The 25,097-nt window shown below is 46.3% G+C and overlaps 2 protein-coding genes across 2 annotated transcripts; one reads left to right on the top strand and one right to left on the bottom strand.

Annotated features, from left to right (window-relative positions):
* Window positions 1–6,936: 6,936 nt before the first annotated feature.
* Window positions 6,937–8,939, top strand: LOC115380898 (protein ANTAGONIST OF LIKE HETEROCHROMATIN PROTEIN 1-like). The gene is made up of 2 exons (XM_030082184.1): window positions 6,937–7,302; window positions 7,849–8,939. The coding sequence occupies exons 1-2, from the start codon at window positions 6,998–7,000 to the stop codon at window positions 8,744–8,746; spliced, it is 1,203 nt and encodes a 400-aa protein (XP_029938044.1). The 5' UTR covers window positions 6,937–6,997; the 3' UTR covers window positions 8,747–8,939.
* An 11,384-nt stretch (window positions 8,940–20,323) lies between these two features.
* Window positions 20,324–24,178, bottom strand: oxsm (3-oxoacyl-ACP synthase, mitochondrial). Its single transcript, XM_030121148.1, has 2 exons — window positions 22,948–24,178; window positions 20,324–21,079 (listed from the first exon to the last, which is right to left on the bottom strand). Exons 1-2 carry the CDS (start codon window positions 23,970–23,972, stop codon window positions 20,677–20,679), a joined length of 1,428 nt encoding a protein of 475 aa, XP_029977008.1. The 5' UTR covers window positions 23,973–24,178; the 3' UTR covers window positions 20,324–20,676.
* Between the last annotated feature and the right edge of the window lie 919 nt (window positions 24,179–25,097).

Genomic DNA, 25,097 nt, shown 5'->3' with positions numbered 1-25,097 from the left:
CATGCACATACTTTTCAGAGTAGTTCGAACCTTAGGTTTTTTATAGTTCAGGTCTCCTCTTAGATTATAACCACCCTCCCTTTCTCCAAACATACTCTGTATATTATTTGGCAGTAGATTGTTTCTTGCTTTATACATTACTTGTGCTGTTTTGAATTTGACCAAATCCATGAATTTCAACAAGTGTGATTTTATGAATAGTGGGTTTGTGTGGTCTGTGTATCCTGCATTGTTTATTATCCTTATTGCTCTTTTCTGTATCGTGCATATCGGCTGTAGAGTGGTTCTGTAGCTGTTTCCCCAGACCTCAACACAATAAGACAGATAAGGTAAAAAAAAGTGCGCAATATAAGGTGTGCAGTGACTTAATGTCCAGAATATGCTTAGTTTTCCACAGTATTGATGTGCATTTTGCCAGTTTTGCTCGTATGTAGCTCACATGAGGTTTCCAGCAGATTTTGTTGTCCAGAATCACGCCAAGAAATTTAATTTCACTTACTCTCTCTATTTTGTTATCATCTATTATAAGTTCTACATTACAATCCATTCTATGTCTCCCAAACAGCATGATCTTTGTTTTACATAGATTTAATGATAATTTGTTTTTATCAAACCATAGTTTTAATTTATTCATTTCTGTTGTGATGGTCTCCAAAATCTGCTGCAAATTCTCACCGGAACAAAAGATATTTGTGTCGTCCGCAAACAGAATAAATTTCAATAATTTAGATACACTACATATGTCATTAATATACAATATAAATAACTTTGGTCCTAATACTGACCCCTGCGGTACCCCACATGTAATATTCATCGGTTTTGATTTATGATTCCCCATCTGTACAAACTGTTGCCTGTTTCTTAAGTAACTTGAAAGCCAACTCAACCCAACTCCCCTAATACCGTAGTTATCTAATTTATTTATTAATATATCATGATCTATAGTATCAAATGCTTTCTTTAAATCCACAAATAGTCCTATTGCTACTTTTTTATTGTCCATACAGTCTGTGACATCCTCTATTAATTTCATTAGTGCCAGAGATGTTGATCGGCCCGTTCTGAAACCATACTGACTGTCCGTTATAAGGTTGTGCTTTTCAATGAATTTATCCATTCTGTCTGTAAATAGTTTTTCCAGTATTTTGGAGAATTGGGGGAGTAATGAAACAGGCCTGTAGTTTGTGAACTGATTTCGATCTCCGGTTTTAAACAGTGGTATTACTTTAGCTATTTTCATTTTGTCTGGGAATGTAACTTTACGCATCACTCTGCCCAGCGGGCAGACACACAAGTTTGAGGATCCAACACTGGCTTTGAATTTCATTGAGAAGAACATTAAAAAGGGCGTTTCCCCTGATCTCACTTAGAAGATCTGCCTACCTGTCATTTAGCCACTATGGTTACCAACCTTGAGGACACCATTTGCCTTTAATCCTGCTGGTTGCCCTGTCTTGTTTGTTTTTTAATGCAATCAGCTCCATAGTTCTGTTGTGACTGTGGCTGTACTTTGCAGCACCTGTCACTCTTGACGGGTCAAGGTGAATATATGACTGCAAGATTCTCTCAGGCATAATTGTAGCCTCTGTGTCTCCCTAATATGACACTAATGACTGTGAAATGCTACAATGTTTCTTTTTCTTCCTCTCCTCTCTTTTCCTTTTTTCTTTAAGGTTCAATAATACTGTACAAGTTACTGTTTTATTAGTTGGCTTCTATCTGGTTTAGCTTTATATACATTTGTTAATGTGTAATCCCATAGATTTTCAATGGTTAGTCACAATTTTAACACCTAGGTAGTTGTACTTTTTTAGCTGTTTAGTACAAGCTCTCTTCTGAGCATTAGAAGGTGTGATTGTTGGTTCATTAAGGGGGTATTTTGCGCGCATCCCGTTTGGGGGGGATGCTTCGGCTTATGTTTATTTGGTGGGAGGGTAGGGTGGGTGGGGAAATGTGGGCATGTGTGTTCATACTTCTGTTATTGTTTCTTTTCCTTTTTGCCTTGTTTTATTCACATCAGTCAACCTTCTATTTTCAATTTTGCGTCAGGTCATCACTTTTATATAACCCTCTTGTTGCCTAACTATGACCTCGTCCAGTGTGACATCATCCAGTGGGTGTGCCATCAGATTCACCAGTTTTAACTGTAAAGGCCTAAATAATCCTATAAAATGAAGTAAAATAATGCACCACTTACATCATCTTAGTGCCCATGTCATTTTTTTGCAAGAAACCCACCTTAAGGTTTCGGACCACTCTAAATTGAAGAGGGGATGGATCAGTCAGATTTATCATTCTTCATTTCAAGGCAAATCTCGGGGTGCAGCCATTTTGATCCATAAATCAGTTATATTTCTGCATTCAAGTACTATCTCTTATATATGCCTATATGGCAGATTTGTTATAGTTGCGGGTCAGATTAATAACACTCAGGTAGTCTTGGCTAATATTTATGCCCCCAATTATGACGATGATGCTTTCTTTAAATGCCTTTTTCTAACTCTCTCTGGTTTTTCATCACATCATTTAATATTAGGTGGAGATTTTAATTGCTGGCTAGACCCACAATTGGACCGTTCCTCCCCCAGACCTTGTGCACCATCTAAGTCAGCTAAGGTAATACAGTCTTTCATGGAGGAACTTGCCCTCATTGATGTTTGGCGCTTTTTTAATCCGTCTATGAAAGTGTATTCATTTTTCTCCCATGTTCATCACACCTTCACCCGTATTGACTATTTTTTAGTTGATAACAGACTGCTCCCATCAGTGTCTTTTTGTAATTATGATGCTATTGTTATTTCTGACCACGCCCCTACCTCTATGAATATATGCTTCAAGAACATTAATCCCGCACTACCGCTATGGCATCTTAATACACGCTTACTTTTAAATGATGATTTTGTTAGCTTTATTTCATAACAAATTGATTTTTTTGTGAGCCTTAATAAAACACCGGATGTGTCTGCCTCAGTATTATGGGAGGCCCTGAAGGCCTACATCAGAGGGGAGATAATCTCATACACTTGTTATGAGAAGAAACTTAGAAAAGAAAAATTAACTAAACTGACACAACGTATATCTGAACCCCACAGATTGTATGCTACGTACAAAATCCCCGAACTCTATAAAGAGCGCCTCTGTTTACAGGATGAATTTGATGCTTTGATGACACAACGTACTACTGAACTCCTTCTACAAACAAGGTCTCAGTTCTATGAACATGGAGATAAAGCCAGCAAATTACTGGCACATAAATTACGTCAGGCATCAACATCTCACCTTATCCCACAAATTCATACGAACACCCACAATACCACTGAACCCAGGGAAATCAATAATGTGTTTAAAGACTTTTACATGTCTCTTTATTCCTCTGATCAAGACACCACTCCTGATTTTGATCATTTCTTTAAAAATTTGGATATCCCTTTGCTCGCTCAATCTGCTATGGAAGATTTGGAGAGGCCAATCTCTATTGCTGTACTTAATAGGTCTGTAAAATCTTTGCAAAATGGGAAAAGTCCCGGGCCAGATGGCTTTCCTCCCGAATTTTTCAAAAAGTTCTGGGACAAGCTTGCCCCATTATTATTGGAAATGTACAATGAATCCCTTGATTTGGGTCTCCTCCCTCAAACTCTTAATCAAGCTTCCATTTCCCTCCTTCTAAAAAAAGGCAAAGACCCATTAGCCTGCACCTCTTATTGCCCAATAAGTCTATTGAATGTTGATTTTAAACTACTATCGAAATTATTAGCACTACGCCTAGAATCTTATCTCCCCTCTATCATCTCTGCAGACCAAACAGGATTCATTCGGAATAGACACGCATTCTCTAATATTAGACGTTTGTTTAATATACTTTATAATACATCCTCTTCCAACACCCATGAAGCTATAATCTCTTTAGACGCCGAAAAGGCATTTGATAGAATTGAATGGGATTACCTCTTCTATGCGTTAGATAAATTTGGGTTTAAGAATAATTTTATTTCTTGGATTAAGTTGCTTTATTCAGCCCCACAAGCCTCAGTCAGGACAAATAATATTCAATCTGAATATTTCCGTCTGTATCGCTCTACTAGAGAGGGTTGCCCTCTGAGCCCTTTACTATTTGCTATTGCCATTGAACCTCTCTCGATAGCACTTCGTTCTAACCCCCTCATTACAGGTATTTTTAGAAATGGCTCTCAGAACAAAATTTCTCTGAATGCTGATGATCTTCTTTTATATGTCTCTAATTTGCCTGTTTCGGTTCCTGCTGATCTGGCCACACTTCATTCATTTGGTCAAATATCTGGATATAAACTAAATTTAAACAAGAGTGAGTTATTTCCCATTAATCCCGCTACCCAAATGTATCCCTTGACAAATTTTCCCTTTAAAGTTGCCTCCTATAGTTTTGTTTATCTTGGTGTCCATGTTACACTCAAATTTGAAGACCTCTATAAGGCTAACTTTGCTCCTCTTTGGACCCAAATCCAGAAAGATTTTGAACGATGGTCTCTCCTTAATCTATCTTTGATCGCTCACGTCAACTCCGTAAAAATGAATACACTTCCAAGACTCTCATATTTGTTTCAGTGCATACCACTGTTTCTCCCTCAGTCTTTTTTCCGTAAACTCGATAGTGTGATTTCCGAATTCATCTGGAACAAGAAAGTTCCTAGGCAGGGCCGGTGATTAGGCTGGGCATCCGGGGCACTTGCCCAGGGCGCCGAGCCATAGGGGGGCGCTTGATGAGGCCGTGAGGCGCACCGCCCAGGATGCGCCGCTGTGACGGCCGTTTGAGCAGCGCACTGCTTGGTTCGCTCGCTTGCGCCCCTTGACAACTATTGCCGACTGTGCGCCCCCCCCCCCCCCCCCCCCCCCGCCTTGCGCCCCTCGACAACTATTGCCGACTGTGGCCCGCCCCCCCCTGCTCAACAACTCTCGCGGCGCGACTCTCCGCGACACTACCACGGGGCGCTCGTGTCGGGCTTGCCCAGGGTGCCTGAGAAGCCTGCGCCGGCCCTGTTCCTAGGCTTCGCAGACAATATTTGCAAAGACCGAAGTCGCTGGGAGGACTGGCCCTGCCTAATTTTAAGTTCTATTACTGGGCCGCCAACATTAGAATTCTGAAATATTGGCTTCAATATGAGGCTTTTGATCCTCCCCCAACCTGGCTGGTCATGGAAGCAGGATCAGCAAACCCAGTCTCCCTAAAAGCCTTAGTGCATTCTCCTATTAATTCCTCTACTCTGCCTTACACCAAAAATGTGATTGTTAAGACAACACTTAAGATCTGGGTTCAATTTAGGCGCTTTTTTGGTTTACAGAGGCTTTCCATTTATGCACCACTAGCAGCTAATCATGCCTTTCCTCCCTCCCTCATAGACAGTGTTTTTTTAAGGTGGACACATTTTGGCATTCACAGCTTTAAGGATCTATATATCAACAATATTTTTGCCTCTTTTCAGCAACTTTCAGATAAATTCTCACTTCTAAATCAACATTTTTTTAGATACTTACAAGTCTGCAGCTTTGCTCATAACACATTTCCTTGTTTTCCTAATTTACCCCCTGACTCAGCTTTGGACAATTTTCTTACACCCATCTCTACTATTAAAGGCTCTATTTCATGTATCTATTATCAAATAAGTCTTTTTATTTGACCTGGAAGACCCTATCAAACCTAGGGTCTTCCAGAGCCCCTAGGTTTGATAAAATCACTTTGGGAGGAGGACCTGGGGATGGTGTTGTCTGAGGAGGTTTGGGCAGAGATCCTGAATCGAGTACACAAATCTTCTATCTGTGCAAGACTGTCTAGTTCAATGTAAAGTCATACACCGTACCTACTATACCAAAGCTCGTCTAGCTAAGATTTATGATGGTGTCACTCCAGATTGTGATCGGTGTCAGCAGTCACCTGCAAATTTAATACACATGTTCTGGGATTGTCCTTCTCTTCATGATTATTGGACTAAAATTTTTAACACCCTGTCAGAGGTGATTGGGGAAAGTATAAAGCCAAATGCTTTGACTGCTCTATTTGGGGTCGCCTCTGCCTCCCTCCTCAGATCTAAAAGAGATGTACTTGCTTTTGCGACTCTGCTAGCCAGAAGATTGATTGTAATTAATTGGAAATCTACTGCACCACCCTCCTACACCCACTGGATTAGGGATACTCTATATTTTCTTAAACTGGAGAAAATCAGACTTTATTTAGCTGGGTGCCCCAGTAAATTTGGGAAATTATGGGGCCCTTTTTTTTAATTTGTAAAGAAGGATCTTCCACTCACCCCTGACTGATATGACTCAAACAGCTTAGAGAGGCAGATGCGCTATTTGTGTGATGAGGTCATATATTGCTATTTTCATTTGGGATGTCTGTCGCTACATTTATGACAATTAAAGGTGTAATACAACATTTTGATTTCCGGGTGGATCACCTAAATAATTGGTGGGTCTGTTTGTCAATCATTCTGACGAGCTGCTTTCGCAAGGCGGTTCTACGTGCTTGCACCCAATCAGCTTCTCCTTTTTGCGCATTCAGAGTGTTTATGTAGCCGGTGAGCTTCTGAGCTAGTACTTACCGATGGCGAGTCTGACATAATGAAACTGTTACTGTTTCGGAAAAAAAGCTTTATTTATGAGCGAGGCGGATCGCAGAAACTGTACAGAGCCGTGCACGCCGGAGAAGAGGAGATCGCGCTCGTACACTTCCGCGTTTCCTGGGAGAAGCAGGAGAGCCGGGCGGATGGTCTGGAGCATGCGCGTTGTTCAAAAAGTGAGTAACAGACGTGGGGCTTCGTCTTTTCAAGAAAATCGTGTATAATGCTGCATTCACACCGGACGCGTCGCGGGCGTCGTCGACGCTTGGGACGCCTCGAAGCTGACGCTTGTGACGGTTCAAGCACGACGCTGACACCAGGTGGTCACAAAGCTCACGACGCTTGCGACGCTCTTGACGCGAGTCAGTTTGTTGGCGCGCGGGAGGCTGTGATTTCTGTTTCCAGCAATGGCGGATCGCATCAGGAGAGTGGCTTGGCTTTATTTGTTAAATAAAGCCAGACAGCGTCGTCGTCGGGCACATGGGCGTCGTCTCTGGGTTCATCCCATTATTCAGAGGCGTTCTGAATTTGGGGAGTTTCACCATTTGCTCCAGGAGCTGCGGGAGGATGAGGGTCGCTTCCAGGGCTACTTTCGTCTCTCCCGGGCCCAGTTTGACGACCTGCTGGCCCGCATCGGTGCTCGGATCACTCTCCAGGACACCAACTACAGACGCTCAATTCCTCCTGAAGAGCGCCTGTCCATCTGTCTCCGGTTAGTCAGTGACATTGTATTATGATGTTATCTTACAAAATGCACTTTTTATCACTATAAGCACATATAGTGCTGGATAAATTAGCATACAGACTTGGGAGACAACAGGGTCAGCCTATCCCTACGTTTTCTTTTACTTAACGTTATTTATATAAAGTGCAAATATGCTAAGCTGGTGTAGATTTGTTCATATGTAGCCTGCTGTAATGTATGCAAAACTTATTAGCAGCACTAAACGTGTTCTGAACAGGCGTCATTACAGAGAGCTAATGTGACAACTATGACACCTAGTGACAGGTGACAGACACGCAGTATGGACTAAATTATTTGTGACAATATCTACAGATGGAGTTATTTATGTTTTATGCTCCCCACGTGCTATGCATGTTACTAAATTTACAGTAAAAAAACACAATGTCTGCTAGTTAAATGTCATTTGCAATAGGTTTTATTTTATTCCATAGACAAGAAAAAAATATTTTCCATTTTATGAGTAAAGTAATATGATTATGTGGTCAAAAATATGCAATTTATTATTGCTTGCAGGTTTCTGGCCACTGGGGACTCCTACAGGACCATCGCCAGCAGCTTCAGGGTGGGCATTTCAACTGTCTCCCAGATAATCCCACAGGTGGTGACAGTCATCTGGGAGAGCCTGGTGGAGGAGTTTATGCCTGTTCCTGGAGCAGAGGAGTGGAGGTCCATTGCGGAGGAGTTTGAGGAGCGATGGAACTTTCCTCTGTGCTGTGGTGCTGTGGATGGGAAGCACATTCAAATGAAGGCACCCCCCAACTCTGGCTCCCTGTATTTCAACTACAAGTTGCACCATTCCCTGGTCCTGCTTGCAGTTGTAGATGCGAGATACAGGTTCAGGGTGATAGATGTTGGAGGTTATGGCAGAACCAGCGATGGAGGGATCTTTGCCAACTCCGCCTTTGGCCAGGCTCTGCGTGCAGGTACACTGGATCTGCCTCCAAACCAGCACTTACCCGGAGCTGACCACCGAGGATCCCAGCCTCATGTATTTGTGGCAGACGAGGTGTTTCCTCTTCGCCCCTACCTGATGCGCCCCTTTCCTGGACGTGGTGGCCTAACCCTGGAGCAGCGCATCTTTAACTACCGCCTCTCCCGGGCCCGGCTGGTGGTGGAGGATGCGTTCGGGATTTGGTCGTCCCAGTGGAGAATGTTCCGCACTCTGCTGGAAATCCACCCTGAAGTTGTTGAGAAGTGTGTGAAGGCGACGTGTGTTCTCCACAACTTCATGAGGATGTCTGCAGATGGGCGAGCGCCTGCATTCAGAGGAGCGGTGGAGCAAGAGGAGCCACTTCCAGGTGTGCGGCGGATGGGGGCCAACAATGCGACCCGAGACGCACTCAACACTCGAGATGTGTTCATGGCCCACTTCTGTGAGGAGGGAGCAGTACCGTGGCAGCCAGCAGAATAGTCATGTCCTCACAGGACTGACCCACAACGGCTCTTTTCAGAGCCACCCACAAATACCTAAAGAGCACTCCTTCTATTATAACATTTAAGCAGCTACATTTAACAATGTACTAATAAAATGTGTATATTAATGTTTTTCTTGTGTACATGTTTCTATATTCAATACTCTTTGGAGCTTTTTTTCCATCCTGTTTGCAGGTAATGGCTGCCAGACTCTACTCCTTCCCCAGACTTCTGTATCATCACAACGTGCACGTTCAGACCAGTCTAAACAACACAAGGTGAAATAAATAAAACAAATTTCCAACAGAAAACTGTTTTTTTCCTTCTAAGATTATATGAAACTAAATATCTACAATTGGGGAAATCAACATTTTCAATCAATCAGGATTATAAAATGATAAAGGTGTGCTTAAAGTCACAGTCAAAAACAGGAGTTGCAGAGAGCATAATTTTTTTTTTATTTAACAAAACATAAAACTATATACATAAAATATAGAGACAAGAATAGAAAGGATCTTAATTGGAGGAGGTGCAGTGGAAGAGGAGGGACACACCGGAGTCTGGTTCCTCTCCTGCAAAAAGTGTCGCCTCATTCAGGTCAAATTACTGAGTTGGCTCCAATTGTTCCAAATTTAGCATAAAAGTGCTGCTTTCATATAATAGTTTGTGTATTTGAAATTTGACAAAATCTTTTGATTGAGGCGGCACTTTTTGCAGGAGAGGAAGCAGAGAGAGGAGGAAGTGCTCATCTTCTGAGGAGGGTTTCCTCAGTTCTGCCAGCATCTCCCGCTCAAACGCTGATGGCTCTGAGCGGTCCTGGAGCCTTCTTCTTTGCCTCTTACGAGGTGGCCCTTTAAAGAAACACAGGACAATGAGAATCCTGACAGCTGAAATATGTTTCACCCACAATTCAACCAATTATTACAAAGAAAATAACATAAGCAACAACTAAATTCTGTGTTAAAAGAAGAATATGTGTAATTTAACAATATCTAAACAACTTTTATGTTAAATTATGTCAAAGTAAATGAGCATTCATAGTACAATTGTTATTTAAACTGACCATGATTATTTCACATCTGAACAAATTCAGTAAAATTCCTAGATTCACAGTTCATCATTCAAAGACACACACAAATGAATGACTATTGGACCCAAAAGTATGATAAAAGTTTCAAAAGAAATATTTTCTTGACACAAGCACGTAGCTCTCCAAAAATATACATCTATAGTATTTTTTGGAATCTACTTGATTGTGTGGATCTTTTTCAAAGCTTTTAAAATATTCCTACATTCTCAACCTTCGAAAAATTCCTGCACACCTGAAGGTGTAGGAGCAGATGAAGGGCCAGCCTGCGCAGAAGAGGCAGAAGAAAAAGCAGCAGCAGGCACAGGTGACTCTGGGTTAGAAGAGGATGGTTCTGTCCCAGGTCCTATGTCAGCAAGTTCTGTATGAAAAAATAAATGATTAAATAAATGCACCGTTTCTGTTTTTGGTTCTATTTTTCCAAAAAAATAAATATTATTTATATTATTTCCACTGCTTGTACTCCTGCTACTAAATATCAAGGTAGCACACTGATCAGACAGAAATCAATGTATTTTGTTTAGCTATCATAAAATGTTTGTGTGAGTGTTTTTTTCAACAAAATCAGACATAAAGCACCTGACATCCCTGCTCCTGCTTTCTTCCTGTGGCTCTTCTGGGTGGTCATACCCTGCTTCCTCCTCTTCCTCGACCCTTGGCAACAGCATGTTGCCTGACGTCTCACGTGGGGCGATGTGGGGGTCGAGGAAGGATAAAACAGCTCGGTATTTCCACTCCTTGGCTGACCCTGCCTCTGAACCACTCTTCTTCCTCCTCTCTTGCTCCTTCCTGAACTCCTTGGTGTACTTGTCCCTCAGGCTCTTCCACCGATTTTTGCACAGTTCCTCTGTATAAACATTGGTTTTAGCGGGAAAGATAGCAGCGGCTGTACAATGTTCTGACTGAATGTAGCACACAATACAGCGCGATGAAAAGTTTAGATAACTTACTTGGGACCCCGATCTCCTCGCTGATCCTCCCCCAAGCAAGATCCTTTCTATTCTTGTCTCGGTAGTGGAAAGACGACGTGTCGTACAGCTCCGGACGAGCGCACACAGCCACAATCAACTTGTCCTCCATCGTTGTCTTTCTTTTCCGGACTCCTGGTCCTGACGTAAACGACGTGAAACGTAGTGACGTAGCAGCGGAGGGATCGTCTCTGATTGGTTGACGCTCAGCGGCAGCGCGTCGAAAGTTCAGTTTTCCCAACTCTCAAAAAGCGACGCTCACGACGCTCCTGACGCCGGAGACGAGCGTCGTGGGCGTCGACGCTCGAAACGCTCGAAAAGCGACGCTCATGACGCTCCTGATGCGCCGCCCCGCCGCCCGCCGCTCCACGACGCTCGTCCACCATCGACTTTGCATAGAAAAGCGACGCTCACGACGCTTGCGACGCGTCCGGTGTGAACGTAGCATTAGACCTTTAACTTTAAACAGACTGATGTGTGTTTTTTGTCATTTCTTTCTTTTCCTTTTTTTTTTAATTTAATTTAATTTAATTTAATTTTCAATAAATGTGTATTAGTTCAATATGTTGTTTATCACTGTTTTTATCATTATTATAATTTATTTATTTATTTATTATTATTTTTTTTTTCTCCTTTCTATTGTCAAGGATTTTTCTCATGTAAACCTTTTTGCTAATGTTCATGTAAAATTGTATTTCCCTGCAAAACTCAATAAAAAAAACATTAAAAAAAAAAAAAAAAGAAGATACGGTGGGCTCCCAAACAAAAGTAGTATAAAAGGATGGCGCTGAAATCGGTCCGTGCGCCAGATTTCAGACGGTCACGCTGGTTGCCGTGGGTTTTAGTAATAAAGCTCTCTATTTTGCATTCTGACTCCGACTCTCTGATTTTTCCAAGAAAACCCACTGTTGAAGACTTCAAGAACCAAGAGTGGATATAACTGAAGATTTTAAGATTTTTCCAGAAAATATGTTTGTGGGGTTTTTTTTTCATCGCAACAGGTCTAGGGTACTTTTTTTTTAAATAAAAATCCACGACAATAGTGGACACCATGGCCAGGGGGAGATCTCGCCCGGCTAGTCTCACCCTCTCAGCATCCACACCAGGAGTCTCCTGTCCAAGACGAGGCGGGACCGCAGGGCGACTCCCACTTGAAGTAGGGCATCGGGCTCGTCGGGGGGTCGGACAGGGATCCCCGACCGCCAGCTGTACCAGGTCCGGGAACCAAGGCCCTGCAACCTCACCCTGGGCAGCAAAGGGATTAAGAGGCAGGTCGGAGGGAAGGCAAACAGGAGGCCCAAAGGCCAGAACCCATGAGCCAAGGTGTCTACCCCTAGAGGGGGTTCCTCTGACGACCTGAGCGAGAACCAGAGTGGGCACTGTGCGTTCTCTGCACTGGCGAAAAGGTCGGCCACGGGGTGGCCAAACCTACACCAGATCCAGGCTACACTCGGGGCCACAGGCACCACTCGCAGTGGAGTGGGCCTCCCCGAGACATTCTGTCCACACCGACATTGAGTGCGCATGGCAGGTGTCGCGCTCTCAGAGAGGACAAGCAGAATCTCCACCGCCTTGCAGTGCAGGGGAGGGGATCTCGTCCCCCCCATGCCTGTTCAGGTAGGCCACCACCGTGGTGTTGTCTGACCTGACCAACACATGTTTGCCCCGCAGCCTGGGCTGGAAATGAAGTAACACCTGCTACACCGAAGTTATTTCCAACACATTGATGTGAGTGGGCGTGGACTCCCAGACACCGCCCACTGCGGAGTGGCCTAGAGTGCCTCCCCAACCTGCGAGCGACACATCTGTGGACACCTCAACATGATGCAAGACGCAGCCCATGGGGACTCCTTGCCAGAGAAGAACTGGGTCCAGCCAGAACAGGAGGTCCTCGCGCGCCTGTGGCAGAATCAAGACCTTCCTGTGCCTGTCCAGCACTGAAGATGGGCGGAGGCGACTGAACCATCACTGGAGCCTGTGCATATGAAGCAGACCCAGACGTACCATTGGGTGGGCCGCAGCCATCATTCCCAGAACGGTCCTCGCCTGGTGGACCCGGATCACGGGTGACGTGACCAGGGTCCGTAGGAGGGACAGGAGCAAGCTCCGCCTCTCCTCGGAGAGACGAGCCGTCATGGTCACAGTGTCCAGTTCCAGGCCCAGATACGGTTAACCGGTTTTTATTTTCGTTATGATATGAATTTTTCATATACCGCAATACCGGTGAACAGCCCAAACAACGTCCGGAACGTGGGCGGTGGTAAAGTGTTTCAAAGTGAAGCACATGCTGTTTACTCAGAGGAACAAATACCAAAGAGAGGAGCCACATCTGTGGTTTGGAAGTTTTTTGACTTCAAAAGGTCGGACGTGGATCAAACAACTATCTTTTGCAAATGCTGTCGAGCAGAAGTGGTAGCCGGCAGTGCTAACACTAGCAATTAGCTTCACCACCTTAGCCGAAAACACGTTTTAGAGCACCAGGAATGTCATAAACTAAGATCCACACTCTCCACATCCACAGCTCAATCTGCAGCAGCAGTCAGACATCAATTCAAGATGTGTTCTAAAGGGACTGCATATGAGAAAAAAAGCAAGGGGTGGGTTGAGATAACGGTCACAATCACGCAATCTGGACATGAAAAATAAAGCATGATACAGTCCTTCTGACAGGCAAATGGGCTATTTAAAGCCTATCAACTGCAGTAATTATTTTCTTATTAGAAGAAAATGTGTGTAACAACACTCTTGCATGAAAAAAAATACTGTCAAATACCGTGAAACCGGTATGAATTTAAAAAAACCTTGATATGAAATGTTTGCCATACCGCCCAGCCCTACGCTGTGTGTGCTTTCCCTGTGTAACTTTGTGAGACGATAATTTGCAGAGATCTGCACAAGAACATGCTGTAGCGAGATTGGACAACCAAAACTCTGAAATCATTCTTATTTTAATTTTATAAACACAGTCCGGTTTCTTTCCGGTACCCCCTCGTACATCGTCTGCTGAGCTGGAAGAAGCGCGCTCTTGTCCTCATTTACCACAAACCCAAGGCGTTTGACATAGTGGAGAACCTGGGCCGTGTGCTCCATGGCCTCCTGACGAGAGGACGCCAGCACCAACCAGTCATCGATGTAGGTGAGAGTCCTTAGACCACGATGATGGAGGGGCTCCAGTGCAGCTTCGACAAATTTGGAGAAGGTGCGCAGCGTGAGGGAGTAGCCGAAAGGGAGGTGGTCGTACTGAAAACAACAGTCTCCAATGGCAAACCTGAGGAACTTCCTGTGCCTCATCAAGATGGGGATATGGAAATAGGCATCCCTGAGGTTGATTGACGTCATCCAACCCCCGGGGTGGACATTCTCCAGAAGGCGTTTGACCGTCAGCATGCGGAACCTCCTAGTGGTCGCGTGAGTGTTGAGGACCTGCAAGTCCAGGATAGGTCTTACTCCTCCCTTTTTCTTGGGAACCAGGAAATAAGGGGAGTAGAAGCCCGAGTGCGCCTCCTCCGTGCTCAATTCCGTCATTGCGCGGTGTAGGAGTGAGGACACCTCCTCCATAAGTGTGGCCGCCTCCGAGGGGCAAGTGAGCCACGTGCGGAGGATTCCAGTGAAAGGAAGAGGGCGACATGCAAATTGCTGGGCGTAACCGCACCTCAACGTCCTGGACAGCCAGGGTTAGAGCGGATCCAGCATCTCGTGCCATGCATGAAACTGGCCGGTCCCCGGTGTCTCGCGGCAGTCGAAGCAGGTGGAAGGGGCGTGGTCCCGAGTCGCATCGGGCCCTCGACTTCACTGATAACCTTGGGTGCCGGGAAAACAGCACCAGGCTGTTCCACTGCAGGGATGCCGCCAATCATGGTCCAGGCGTTGTCAAATCCTCCTCCACTCTATTGCGAGCCTGTCGGAGGAGGGCGGGAGAAAGGCGCAGGGGAGGGACGCTCAGCACTCCTCGCCAGGAGGCGGACAGGCAGCACGAGCAGGAGGGCATTATACATTGCTGTGGGGGCCAATCTGGGATGCTTAGGGACAGAGGCCGCGTCACCAGCGGTGCCCCTCTTCTGTATCCCACGAGCGTTGGCGGCCAGGCTCACCTACGCCGCCGGAGCAGGGGTGAGAGGACCTGCATCCAGCACGATATGCCTCCGTGGCGTGAGCGCGATGCGTGAGGATATAATGACCCCCCATCCGGGAGGGCCGCCACGGACAGGGAGTGGCCACAGCTGCACTCAGCTCGCCCCAGCGATGCAAGCGTGGTGTGGTGCAAAGGACTGTGCTCTTTAGAAACTCTGGGCCGCTGTGGCCGCGACCACAGTGGCCCCGACAGCCTCGATGCCCCTGGACTTGTGACTGTGAGGGGCCATTTCAGGTGGACCGTCCGTCATGGAGTGGGGGGGGGGCTAACACCAGGCTCGACATGCCCCTGCCATGCGAGCGCAGCGTGATGTCAGGAAGCGTGCTCTTTAGAAGTTGTGGGATGTGTGACCGCAGTCACAGCACTCCCGGCAGCCCAGATGCTCCACGTCTGGCGTTGGCAGGTGACCGCAGGTGGAGCGACCATGTTGGAGGGGAAGAGGCCACAGTCGCGCTCGGCACACCCCTGCGGTGCGAGCGTGGAATGATGCGAGGAACTGTGCTCTTTAGGAAGCACGGAACGTCCGGGTGCAGCCACAGCATCTCCACCCGTCCTGGCACTCCGTGTCACATGACAGTGGAGAGAGGACGGTGTGGAGGGAAAGAAAGGCCCCAGCTGGGCTTTCCAGAACAAAATGGGCTTATTTCTATTTATTTTATGTACAGACAAGAGATTAATTGATCAACAATACCTGAATGAGGATGGTAAAGTGGTGAATTTTGTTGAACCAGGAGATTTGAGTCCTCTTTTCTTCATCTGCTCATGGAAGGCAAGCCTCAATAACTAAGGCCTCACTCACACATACGCGGCTGTGCGGGCACAGATCTGTCAGGGTTTGCATGGTGTCTGCGCGGAAAAGTCAGAACTGCATGCAAACAGATCAGTCCTTTCACACTGCACGCGCGTCGCCTGTTCAAATCCGCACAGCGATTTGTAAATAGAAATCAAGTCTATTTTTCTGCGCGGACTTGAGCGGGCTGTGCGCCGCGTCCCGTTGAAACCAATGGCATAAACACACATCTCGTGTCAGCGAGGCTTTCTATGCATGCATTGAGCTGATAATTTGAGCTAATATTTTGAGATAGGATTTTTGAGTTTTCTTAAGCTGTAAGCCATAATCAGCAATATTAAAATAATAAAAGGCTTGAAATATCTCATTTGGTTTGTAATGAATCCAGAATGTATGACATTTTTGTTTTTTTAATTGAATTTCAGAAAATAAAGAACTTTATCACAATATTCTAATTTTCTGAGACAGTCCTGTATGTTCCGTTTGAATTTACTACTTGGCGTAGTTGAGAGGAACACGCCTGTCTAGATACATATATCTAGAGATCTATATCTATAGGTCTATGCAGTAAGCCGGAGCTACGGAAGCTGCATTGTGTTGTCTGTTTTTGACTACCGATCCTTTATTTATAATCTATGCTGCCGATGCTGATGCACGTTTCTGGATGCCTGCTCTTGGGAATAAACATCCTTTCGCTCCCGAAACGCCTCTGGAATTACTTCAAACATATTACACTGGTAGGCCATTGCCGCGGACAACCTGCTCACGCAAACCATGCTGGTGAGAAAGGGACGCCTGAACACGCTGCTCCAGCGCCCGAGCCGTCTCCGCGTCTACGTCCGCCCCGCGCCAGCTGGGCCTCAGCTGTCACGTCGCGCAGGCATCTGACTTCCAGGGCCGAGTTGGTCCGAGTCGGGGCCGAGGTGGATAAACGGCCTGGACCTTGCTCCACGGAGTCTCCGGAGGTCTCCAGGCCGGCCTGGCCGCACCGTGCACGGGCAGCGGTGCGCGCAGGAACCCGCCGTGTTCTGCCTGGATGTCTCTCCTCACCGCGGGTCTCCGGAGGTCTCCAAGCCGGTCCGGTGCGCCCAGGCCGGTTTGGAGACCTCCGGGTCCTCCTGGCAAGGGGAGAGACCCAGCAGCGGCCGGCGCGGTGCGCCCAGGCCGGCTTGTGTGTGTAGCCTCACCGAGGGTCATGTTTTTTATGTATTCTACTAGAAGAATTTTAAAGGAGTCATATTATGCAAAATTCACTTTAAAAAGGTGTCTTTACAGTCATATTGCCTCCCAGAGCCTCTGTATGATCCCCCAGAAGTGAAAAATTCAGTCACCTCCTTCAACTGTGCACTCCACTTTTCAGAAAATATACACTCAAACACGCGGTTCTGAAATCTTCCTCTTTCTGACGTCATGAAGAGGAACGCCACTCCCCCCCGGAAGAGAATCCAGCCTTTGGCCGGCCCCCGGACAGGTCGCTCATTTCGGCTGTATTTTCTCATCCATCGCCAGTGTTTTCATAAAGTCAGCTCCTCCACCGTCTTCAGGTGGGTCAGCTGACGAGCTGACAGTTTTTGCGAACTTAGCCACAATTAGCTTGATGGGAACGTAGCGGAGCTCCTCTCCCCAGCAGAGAGGCTCTTTGAGTCGGCCGCGGCTGTGACGGCGCCCGGGCGTCTGACTTCCAGGAGCCGAGTTGGGGCGGATTGGGTAAACGGCCCGGAGCTGCTCCACGGAAGCTGGTCCCGAAGCCGGCGGAGACGCACGGCTCGCGCGCCCGCTAGGCTGCTCCTCTCCTCGCCGGGACACTGCGAAGCTCTGGAGCCCAGCGGAGGCGCACTGCGCGGGGGGCGCAAAGTCAACACACACCGGCAGCGCCGTCCGGATGAAGAGGGCTGCTCCTCGGAGAGGCTCTCTGCTCTCGATATCACACCAACAACACATGATATAAACAGAAAATAAAAAACACACCTCATTTCGCTTCTGCAAGGTCACTCTGCTCGTCCAGACACATTAATCTGTAATTTATAGACTTCCAACAAGGATGAGTTCATGGTTTATGTTTTGATCTCAAATGAGAGCTTTTCTTTATCCAATAGTTCCTTTTGTTTGGTTCATTCTATATAAAAACAGTAATTTCCGCGTTTGCTGCTGTCTGGACCCTGTTCAGCCGATTCTCTCCTCCCGAGGCGGCGGAATAACAACATATAGGAAAAAGTTTACGTCCGTGAGGTCGTGCATTGTGTTTTATTTTGAAACTTCCGGTGTAACTTCCTGTAAGGTGCTTTCTTAACTACAGTGAATTTACTAGGTGGGCGTGGCCAGATGCGTTCAAGTTCATCACGGAAAATAGGCTGTCAAAAACAGGCTGTTCTGAAGAAGGCTCCTCAGAGCCACTTTTTAGAACGCTCAAACTCTGAAAATAGGACGAATTTGGGGCAAACAAACTTATATACTATGTTTTTGGGCGTCCGTGACCTATATGACATGAGTGAAAAATAGCATAATATGACTCCTTTAAAAAAGAATGTGAAATCAAAAACATGACAGATATTATTTTGAAATGCGTCTTATTTTGACCCTTCCGGCACCCGACTTTCTTCTGTTTAACTTGATCCAGTAGGGCTGCTGAAAAAATAGGATCGTTGCATAATCTTCTATAGCGCCACATGGGCACCGCAACGGCGCCGGAACCGGACCACAGGCGCACGGTGGCTGGCGTGAGCCGCCATGTTTAACTGTAGTCTGAGCTGAAGAGGCATCATTAGCATTAATGAAGTGGAGCCTGTCTGCTAAATATGATTTAAACAATTGATTAGAGCAGATTTATCGCTCTATGTACTCTCTGTTCTCACTTCAACAGTTCTCACTCCAAAAAAGAAGTGGTTGAGGACGAGCTTGACGCTGGTCTGAGCAGGAGATTGGAGCCATCCGCCACATGAGTGCAGAGGTCTGAGTTTAGCTGATGGTGATGAGCATCAGAGAGACTCAGAGAACGCCGGGATTTCCTGTCCTACCCCCACCCCCTCCACAGTGTTAGAACCAATACATCAGAGTCAGATCGGATGAATTATTGATTTATTCATTAGCTGGATGTGACATGCAGAAGAGTGAATAAAACGTAATCTAATCTCTAAAAATGGATCTGGAAAGACGTTCATCATCCAGGCTTCGGTCCTCATCGTGCTTTTGGATTCAGAAGGGATGGCATCGCAATCCATCAAGGGAAAGTCCACGTCAGACATTTATAGAACATGGAAGAAAGGCTTTCGGCACCAAAGACTAGAAAAATCCCACAGATGCCTCACTGGAGACGATAGGAGCTTCATGGAATGCTGAGACATCCTGCTGGCAGAATCCAGGGATGTGGAAGACGGCGGGCATCAAGACGTTTTGGGATTCAAACAATGCCCCTCTAAAGGAGTCCCAAGTGTGCCAAGAAACTCCTACGCAGACAGAAAGCTGGACAGATCCATGTTGGCCTGGTTTTTCTATCGGATTTTGAGCTGAGCAACACAGTAAACTCACAGCAACATGTGGGTTGAAGTCACTTTAGGTCTGCATGTCGTTACCCTGTTAGAATAATGGACTAAGTCATTTTTTGATGAAAATAAGTTTATGGCCTTTATCATCTTGATAATGTCGGACATCTCTGTCTCGTAAAACCGCCTAAAGCCTTAATTGCACTTTATGCCTTATAGGACAATGGTCTATGTCAAGAGGGTGACTTCAACCATTTCACTTCTTGCCTAAGTCTTTTTTGATTCTTGTAAGTCATCCTCAGACTGCAAGACTCAAACCCCACCAAGTGAAGGTGGTCGAACATGACGAAATCATGGAACTCAATGGATCTTACCTCTCAAGTATCAGACCAGGTAAAAAAAGCAGGAGACCCAACTGGACACGATTTGCAGGCTCTTCAATTTAGCCCTGATATCAAGGTCCAGGATAGACTATCCTCCTCTGAGAGCTGAGTGGGATGCACTGCCACAGGGGGTACAGGTGCCACGAGAGCCAATGGCATGGATCAGAGTGTTCCAGCATGCTCTGCCAATCAAAGACAGGGGGTTCCAGGACCTTCATTCAATGAACAATTGAAAGAAGGTCCCATCGAGTGACGATTTACCACACAGTTAGGCCAGTGAAGATGACCGAGAATGAAGATTCAAGAGATAAACTGAACAGAACTGGGATAAGAACAAAACCCCAGCAAAGAAGAGCTGGACAAGTGAGGAGAGGGACATGTCTCCTCAGCGCTGAATTTATCTGACAGGGCCGGCCCGGGCTTCTCAGGCACCCTAGGGCTGGCCCGGTCGCATGCCTGACACGAGCGTCCTGTGGGAGCACCGTACGTGGCGCCCTAGGCGGCCGCCTAGTTCACCTATGCCTAGAGCTGGCCCTGTTATCTGACAGCTGTTTAATTTGGCTCAGTTTGGAGTTTGTACTACTGAATGAAAGGCCAGGTTTGAAGTTCCCTAAGTCAGGCGAGAACATTCGAAAAATGGCCGAAGTCACTTTTTACTCATTAATGTTTCATAATTGACACTTCGTATGTCAACAGTCATCCACTGTCAAGGCCTTTATGTTTGAAATGATTAATAAGTATCATATTATCTGCATTTGGTTAAGTTTTTTGTGTTTTCCCAAAAACTTGAAAATATGACTTAGGCCATTATTTGAATAAGGTCATGATGTTCTTCCTTGGGTTTTCTCCAGGTACTCCCAAAGACATGCATTTTCGAAATTCTTCCCCCCCAAAAAAGTCTCATTAAAACCAACTTTCCTACACTGCCTTTATGTCAGCATTGCACAATTATTTACTAGTACTGACTGATGCTACTGCTGAAAACAAACACAGGCATCCAGTCGACACTTCATTCATTTTAACACCAGAAGATTTATTTACAGGATTTTCTAGACCTGCACAGAGGCGGTTCCAGAGGTCTGAGGGTTTTCACACGCTGCCGAGACACAGCGAAGCGTTGGTGCCCCCGAAGCCGAAGGAGTTGGTGAGGGCGACCCGCCGGCCCTCCGTCCTCCACGGCTGGGCGGCGCACGGGACGTAGTTGAGGTTGAAGTCCGGCTCCGTGCGGTCCAGGTTGAGGGTCGGGGGCAGGATGCCGTGGTGGCAGGCCAGGGCGGTGAAGGCTGCCTCCAGGGCGCCGGCGGCGCCCAGCAGATGCCCCGTGGCTCCCTTGGTGGAGGAGACGGCCAGGCCGTCGGCGCTCTGCCCGAACAGCCTCTTGATGGCGGCGTTCTCCGCCGCGTCGCCCAGGGGCGTGGAGGTGGCGTGAGCGTTGACGTACGAGACGTCCGCCGGGGAGACGCCAGCGTCTCTGAGGGCCGCAGACATGCACCTGCGGAGACAGAGTGAAACAAGCAGCTTCAGGCTGTAGTTCGATTCCCTGGTTTCTCATTCTGAGTCATGACCCCGCCTCCAGCACATCTGACTTCAAACTGCTTCTCCTTCTCTCAGCCAAATCCAGCAGGCATACAGGTTTTCCCACAATGCTGTAGCAGCTTTCTGTGGTCATACAGTGACACCCAGTGGTCACAGATGTAATGTACCAGTATATTTTGATATATTAGTCACACGACCAGCCAAACATTAAAAAACAGCTTATAGTCAGGAAAATGAAACTAATGCAAAACACTGATCAGCTCACGTGGCAAGAGAAAGAACACTGTTACTTGGAAGAACAAATAGACATAAACATCTTTCTTGAGCATTTGAATTAATTACAAATCATTGAATTGCTTTTCTACCAGTGGACGTAGTATCAACTGTTAAAATTGGCTCAACGTGATCAGCAGATAATCATTTAGATGTACAGTAAGTATTGTAATGTTTGGTCTCCATCAAAAACCAGAAAGTTCATTAGATCCTTTGATCCAAAAGGCGTTTCTTGGTTAAACCACAGTTTGATCAGTTTGAAATGAAGGAATTTTTCTCAGGTTAGATTTGAATTTTTTTTTTCCATTTTAGTTTAATTCCTCGTATGGAGTCCCAGCACTAACATGTAGTGGAACCGGTTGGTTTGATGAGTCCTCTGACTCGATATCAGCGTCACGAACACAGAACCAGCCAGTCTGTGGAGCGCTGACGCCACGTGAAGGTGGGGTTCTGGGGCTCCGTCAGCAGGGGTTCTACTAAACAGCGTCATTCAGATCGACGCTGGCGGGACTGAGAGGTGAAATATGTGAAATTGTGAATCTGCTACCTGCGATGAGAGTTTCTCTCCCAGCGTCACTATTTTTAAAGCTGCACCAACAAGTCAACACCTTTCTATCAGCGCAGTGTGAAAGGTGATTATCGCCCGACTCTGCAGCTCCAGGCTGAAATCTGCTCATCGGAAGTTTATTCTGAAGCCGTCAGTTCTTTTTTTAACTTTTTTTTTTTTTAAACAGAGTGACGGCAGACTGTTTTAATAATCTCTTTAATAACATGATAAGTATAATGAGTTTACATTTTGAATCTTATAATATTCTGAATAATTATTCAAGCGGTTAAAACCAAACTTCCTGATGGAAAAGGAAAAAATGAAGAAAACACATCTAAGAGAAAAGAACAACAATGCTTGATATACCGAACAAACAGGTTGCATTAATTGTTACAAGTACAGTTTTAATCATATGCTTTTGATTATATTTTTAAACAGTTTTTTTCCTCATGGATTTTCCCGCTCTATTTTCTGCATCTCTGCTACTGTCGCCTCTTTAGCAGGTTTTTTGCTGCAGGACGTTTCCTTTAGTGATATTGCATTTTCCCCCCTTTTGTATTCTTTTTGTCGTTTTTCCTCTGTGTTCTCTTTTTCTATTTTTATTTACTTTATATTTCTTTTCCCACTTTTAAAATGTTTCCCTTTTACTTTTCCTTTTTTGTATTTTTTTGTAATCTCCTCATGGCTCCAGCTGACTGAGCTCTTTTACCTTCTTTAGCCATTTTTAACCTGAGATTAGACCTTTTTTTGTTTTTTTAAATTTCACTGTGGGATGCAATAAAAACTCATCTTTACCAATCAGGACAATGGGAAATTGAAAAAAAGTGACTAAGTAATTAAAGAAGAACTAATCAGATACATTTTGAAACATTATTGAAGTCAACTTCTGTAAGTAACTAGTTACTTTTTGTTTTAAGTAGCTGCTAATCTCTCTACTTTTGAAAGAAGTTACACAAAAACAAAACAAATGTTTTGAGTTTTCAGTTTTCTGCCGGCGGCGTCACCTGAACGCCCCGTCGCCGTCCTCGGCGGGCGCCGTGATGTGGCTGGCGTCCCCGGAGAGGCCGTAGCCCAGCACCTCGGCGTAGGGCCGCGCCCCCCGGCGCAGCGCGTGCTCCCGCTCCTCCAGCAGCAGCACGGCGGCGCCCTCCCCCATCACGAAGCCCTCCCTGTCGGGGTGGAAGGGCCTGGACGCCAGCGCCGGGCGGTCGTTCCACCGCGTGGCCAGCGCGCGCGCCCTGGCGAAGCCGGCGATGGACAGCGGCCCCACGCAGGACTCCGTCCCCCCCGTCACCATGGCGACCGCGTCCCCGTGCGCGATGAACCTGGCCGCGTCCCCGATGGCGTGCGCGCCCGTGGTGCAGGCGGTGGACACGGCGTGGTTGGGGCCCCTGAGGCCGTGCTTGATGCTGATGTGCCCGGCGGCCATGTTGACCAGGATGCGGGGCACGAAGAAGGGGCTGACCTTCCTGTAGCCGCCCTCCCTGAAGGCGCCGGACGTGCGCGCAATCTCGTCCAGCGGCACCATGCCCATGCCCACCGCCACCCCGGTGCCCAGCTGCTCCTCCCGGCTCCGGGGCGTCCATCCCGAGTCCCGCAGGGCCAGCTCGGCCGCCGCCAGCGCCATCACGGTGGCGGCCGACATGCTGTTGATCTCCCCCCTGGAGGCGAAGCGGCCCTCCTCGAACTGCCCCTCCTCGGGGCCCCGGGGCACCAGAGCCGCCACCCTGCAGGGGACGCCCCGGTACTCCTCCGAGTCCAGAGCCACAATCCCGCTCTGGCCCTGGACCAGGCGCTCCCAGGGCAGAGCGGTCCCCGTCCCCAGAGGACACACCAGGCCGATCCCTGTGATCACAACCCTCCTCCGAGACCCGGCCTGCTGCTGTCCCGACCTCTGACCCCGAGGGTCCTGCTGTCCTGAGCTGTACCCCCGATGGTCCTGCTGTCCAGACCTGTACCACCACAGGTCCTGCTTCATGGTCCTCACGCACCGCCCCCCGGTCCAACAGGACCGAGATAAGGCTGACATTCCTGTCCTCTGTCGTCAGCAGAGACCGTTCCAAAGTCCCTCACAGCATCACAGGGACGATTTCCCACTGCGTGCACCTCAATAAAGTCCAACTCTGAGCCAGTAACTTCCTGCTCATGTCTCTAAAGTCAGCCGTCTCCAGTGTCTGCTGTCACTGGGTCAAACATGCAGCCATGCTGCCTTATCTTGACGTTTCTCTACGCACTGAAGTCAGACTCTGATTTGTGAGTTAAGGGGAAAGTTAAGGGTAACTGTCATTTGCTATTTTGTTTCCTTTTTCATCCATTCATAAAATGTATCCAACCGGGATATGTGTTTGAACATTTCATCCTACTTTGTTTTGTTTTTATCTATTTGATTATTTTATTTTTCATGCATGCAATCATGTGTCCAATGATGAGCATTTTTAGGATCATTTTTTATTTGAAGTCACCCCAAAAACAGAGAAACATGTAATTCCAAGTCTTTGTAAAACATATCCTCAAGTCTTGTCTTTGTTTTTTTGTTGTTGTTTTTTTGAACACATGAGTATAAATTCATCAAAGTAAATTTGATGCTTTGCTGAAGTATTGTTTCAATCCTAAAAATACAAAAAAAGTGTGTTTTCTTTTTATTTTCAGACACTTGTTGTTACTGAATGAAGTTAAGGTTTTAAAAAGATCAAGTGAGACCTCGAATTAATCTAATGAGGAACATTTCAGAGGCTTTAAATGTTACTTATTTGTAAGAGTAAAAAATGTTTTTTTTAAATATATTTTAATGAAGTGAAAGGGTAGCAGTGAGAATCAACAGTGCTTTAATAAAATGATCTGAAGTAAATTAAAAGTTTGAATTTTCCCTTAAAACGTCCATAGAGACCAATGCGAGGCGAACTTCAGCCTCATCCGTTGTATTTTGGTAGTATTAGCAACCGCCTGATCCTCGTACTTTTAAATTATCTGTTAAAACGCTGAACCAGCAACTTACGGGAAAGAAACACATCTAAAAAGACAGAAAAAATTTGGGAACAAAATAAAGAGGACAACCATATTCATGAAATCTAATTAAATTAAATATTAAAGAGGCTAAAGAACCGCATTTCTATTCAGGCAGCACACGGACAGCTTCGTGCGGGACCCCAAAGAG

Source organism: Salarias fasciatus, chromosome 22 (assembly GCF_902148845.1).
Source record: "Salarias fasciatus chromosome 22, fSalaFa1.1, whole genome shotgun sequence".
In the NCBI taxonomy this organism is placed as follows: Eukaryota; Metazoa; Chordata; class Actinopteri; order Blenniiformes; family Blenniidae; genus Salarias; species Salarias fasciatus.
Note: the sequence above shows the minus strand (reverse complement) of the source record. Positions and strands in the feature narration are given on the sequence as shown.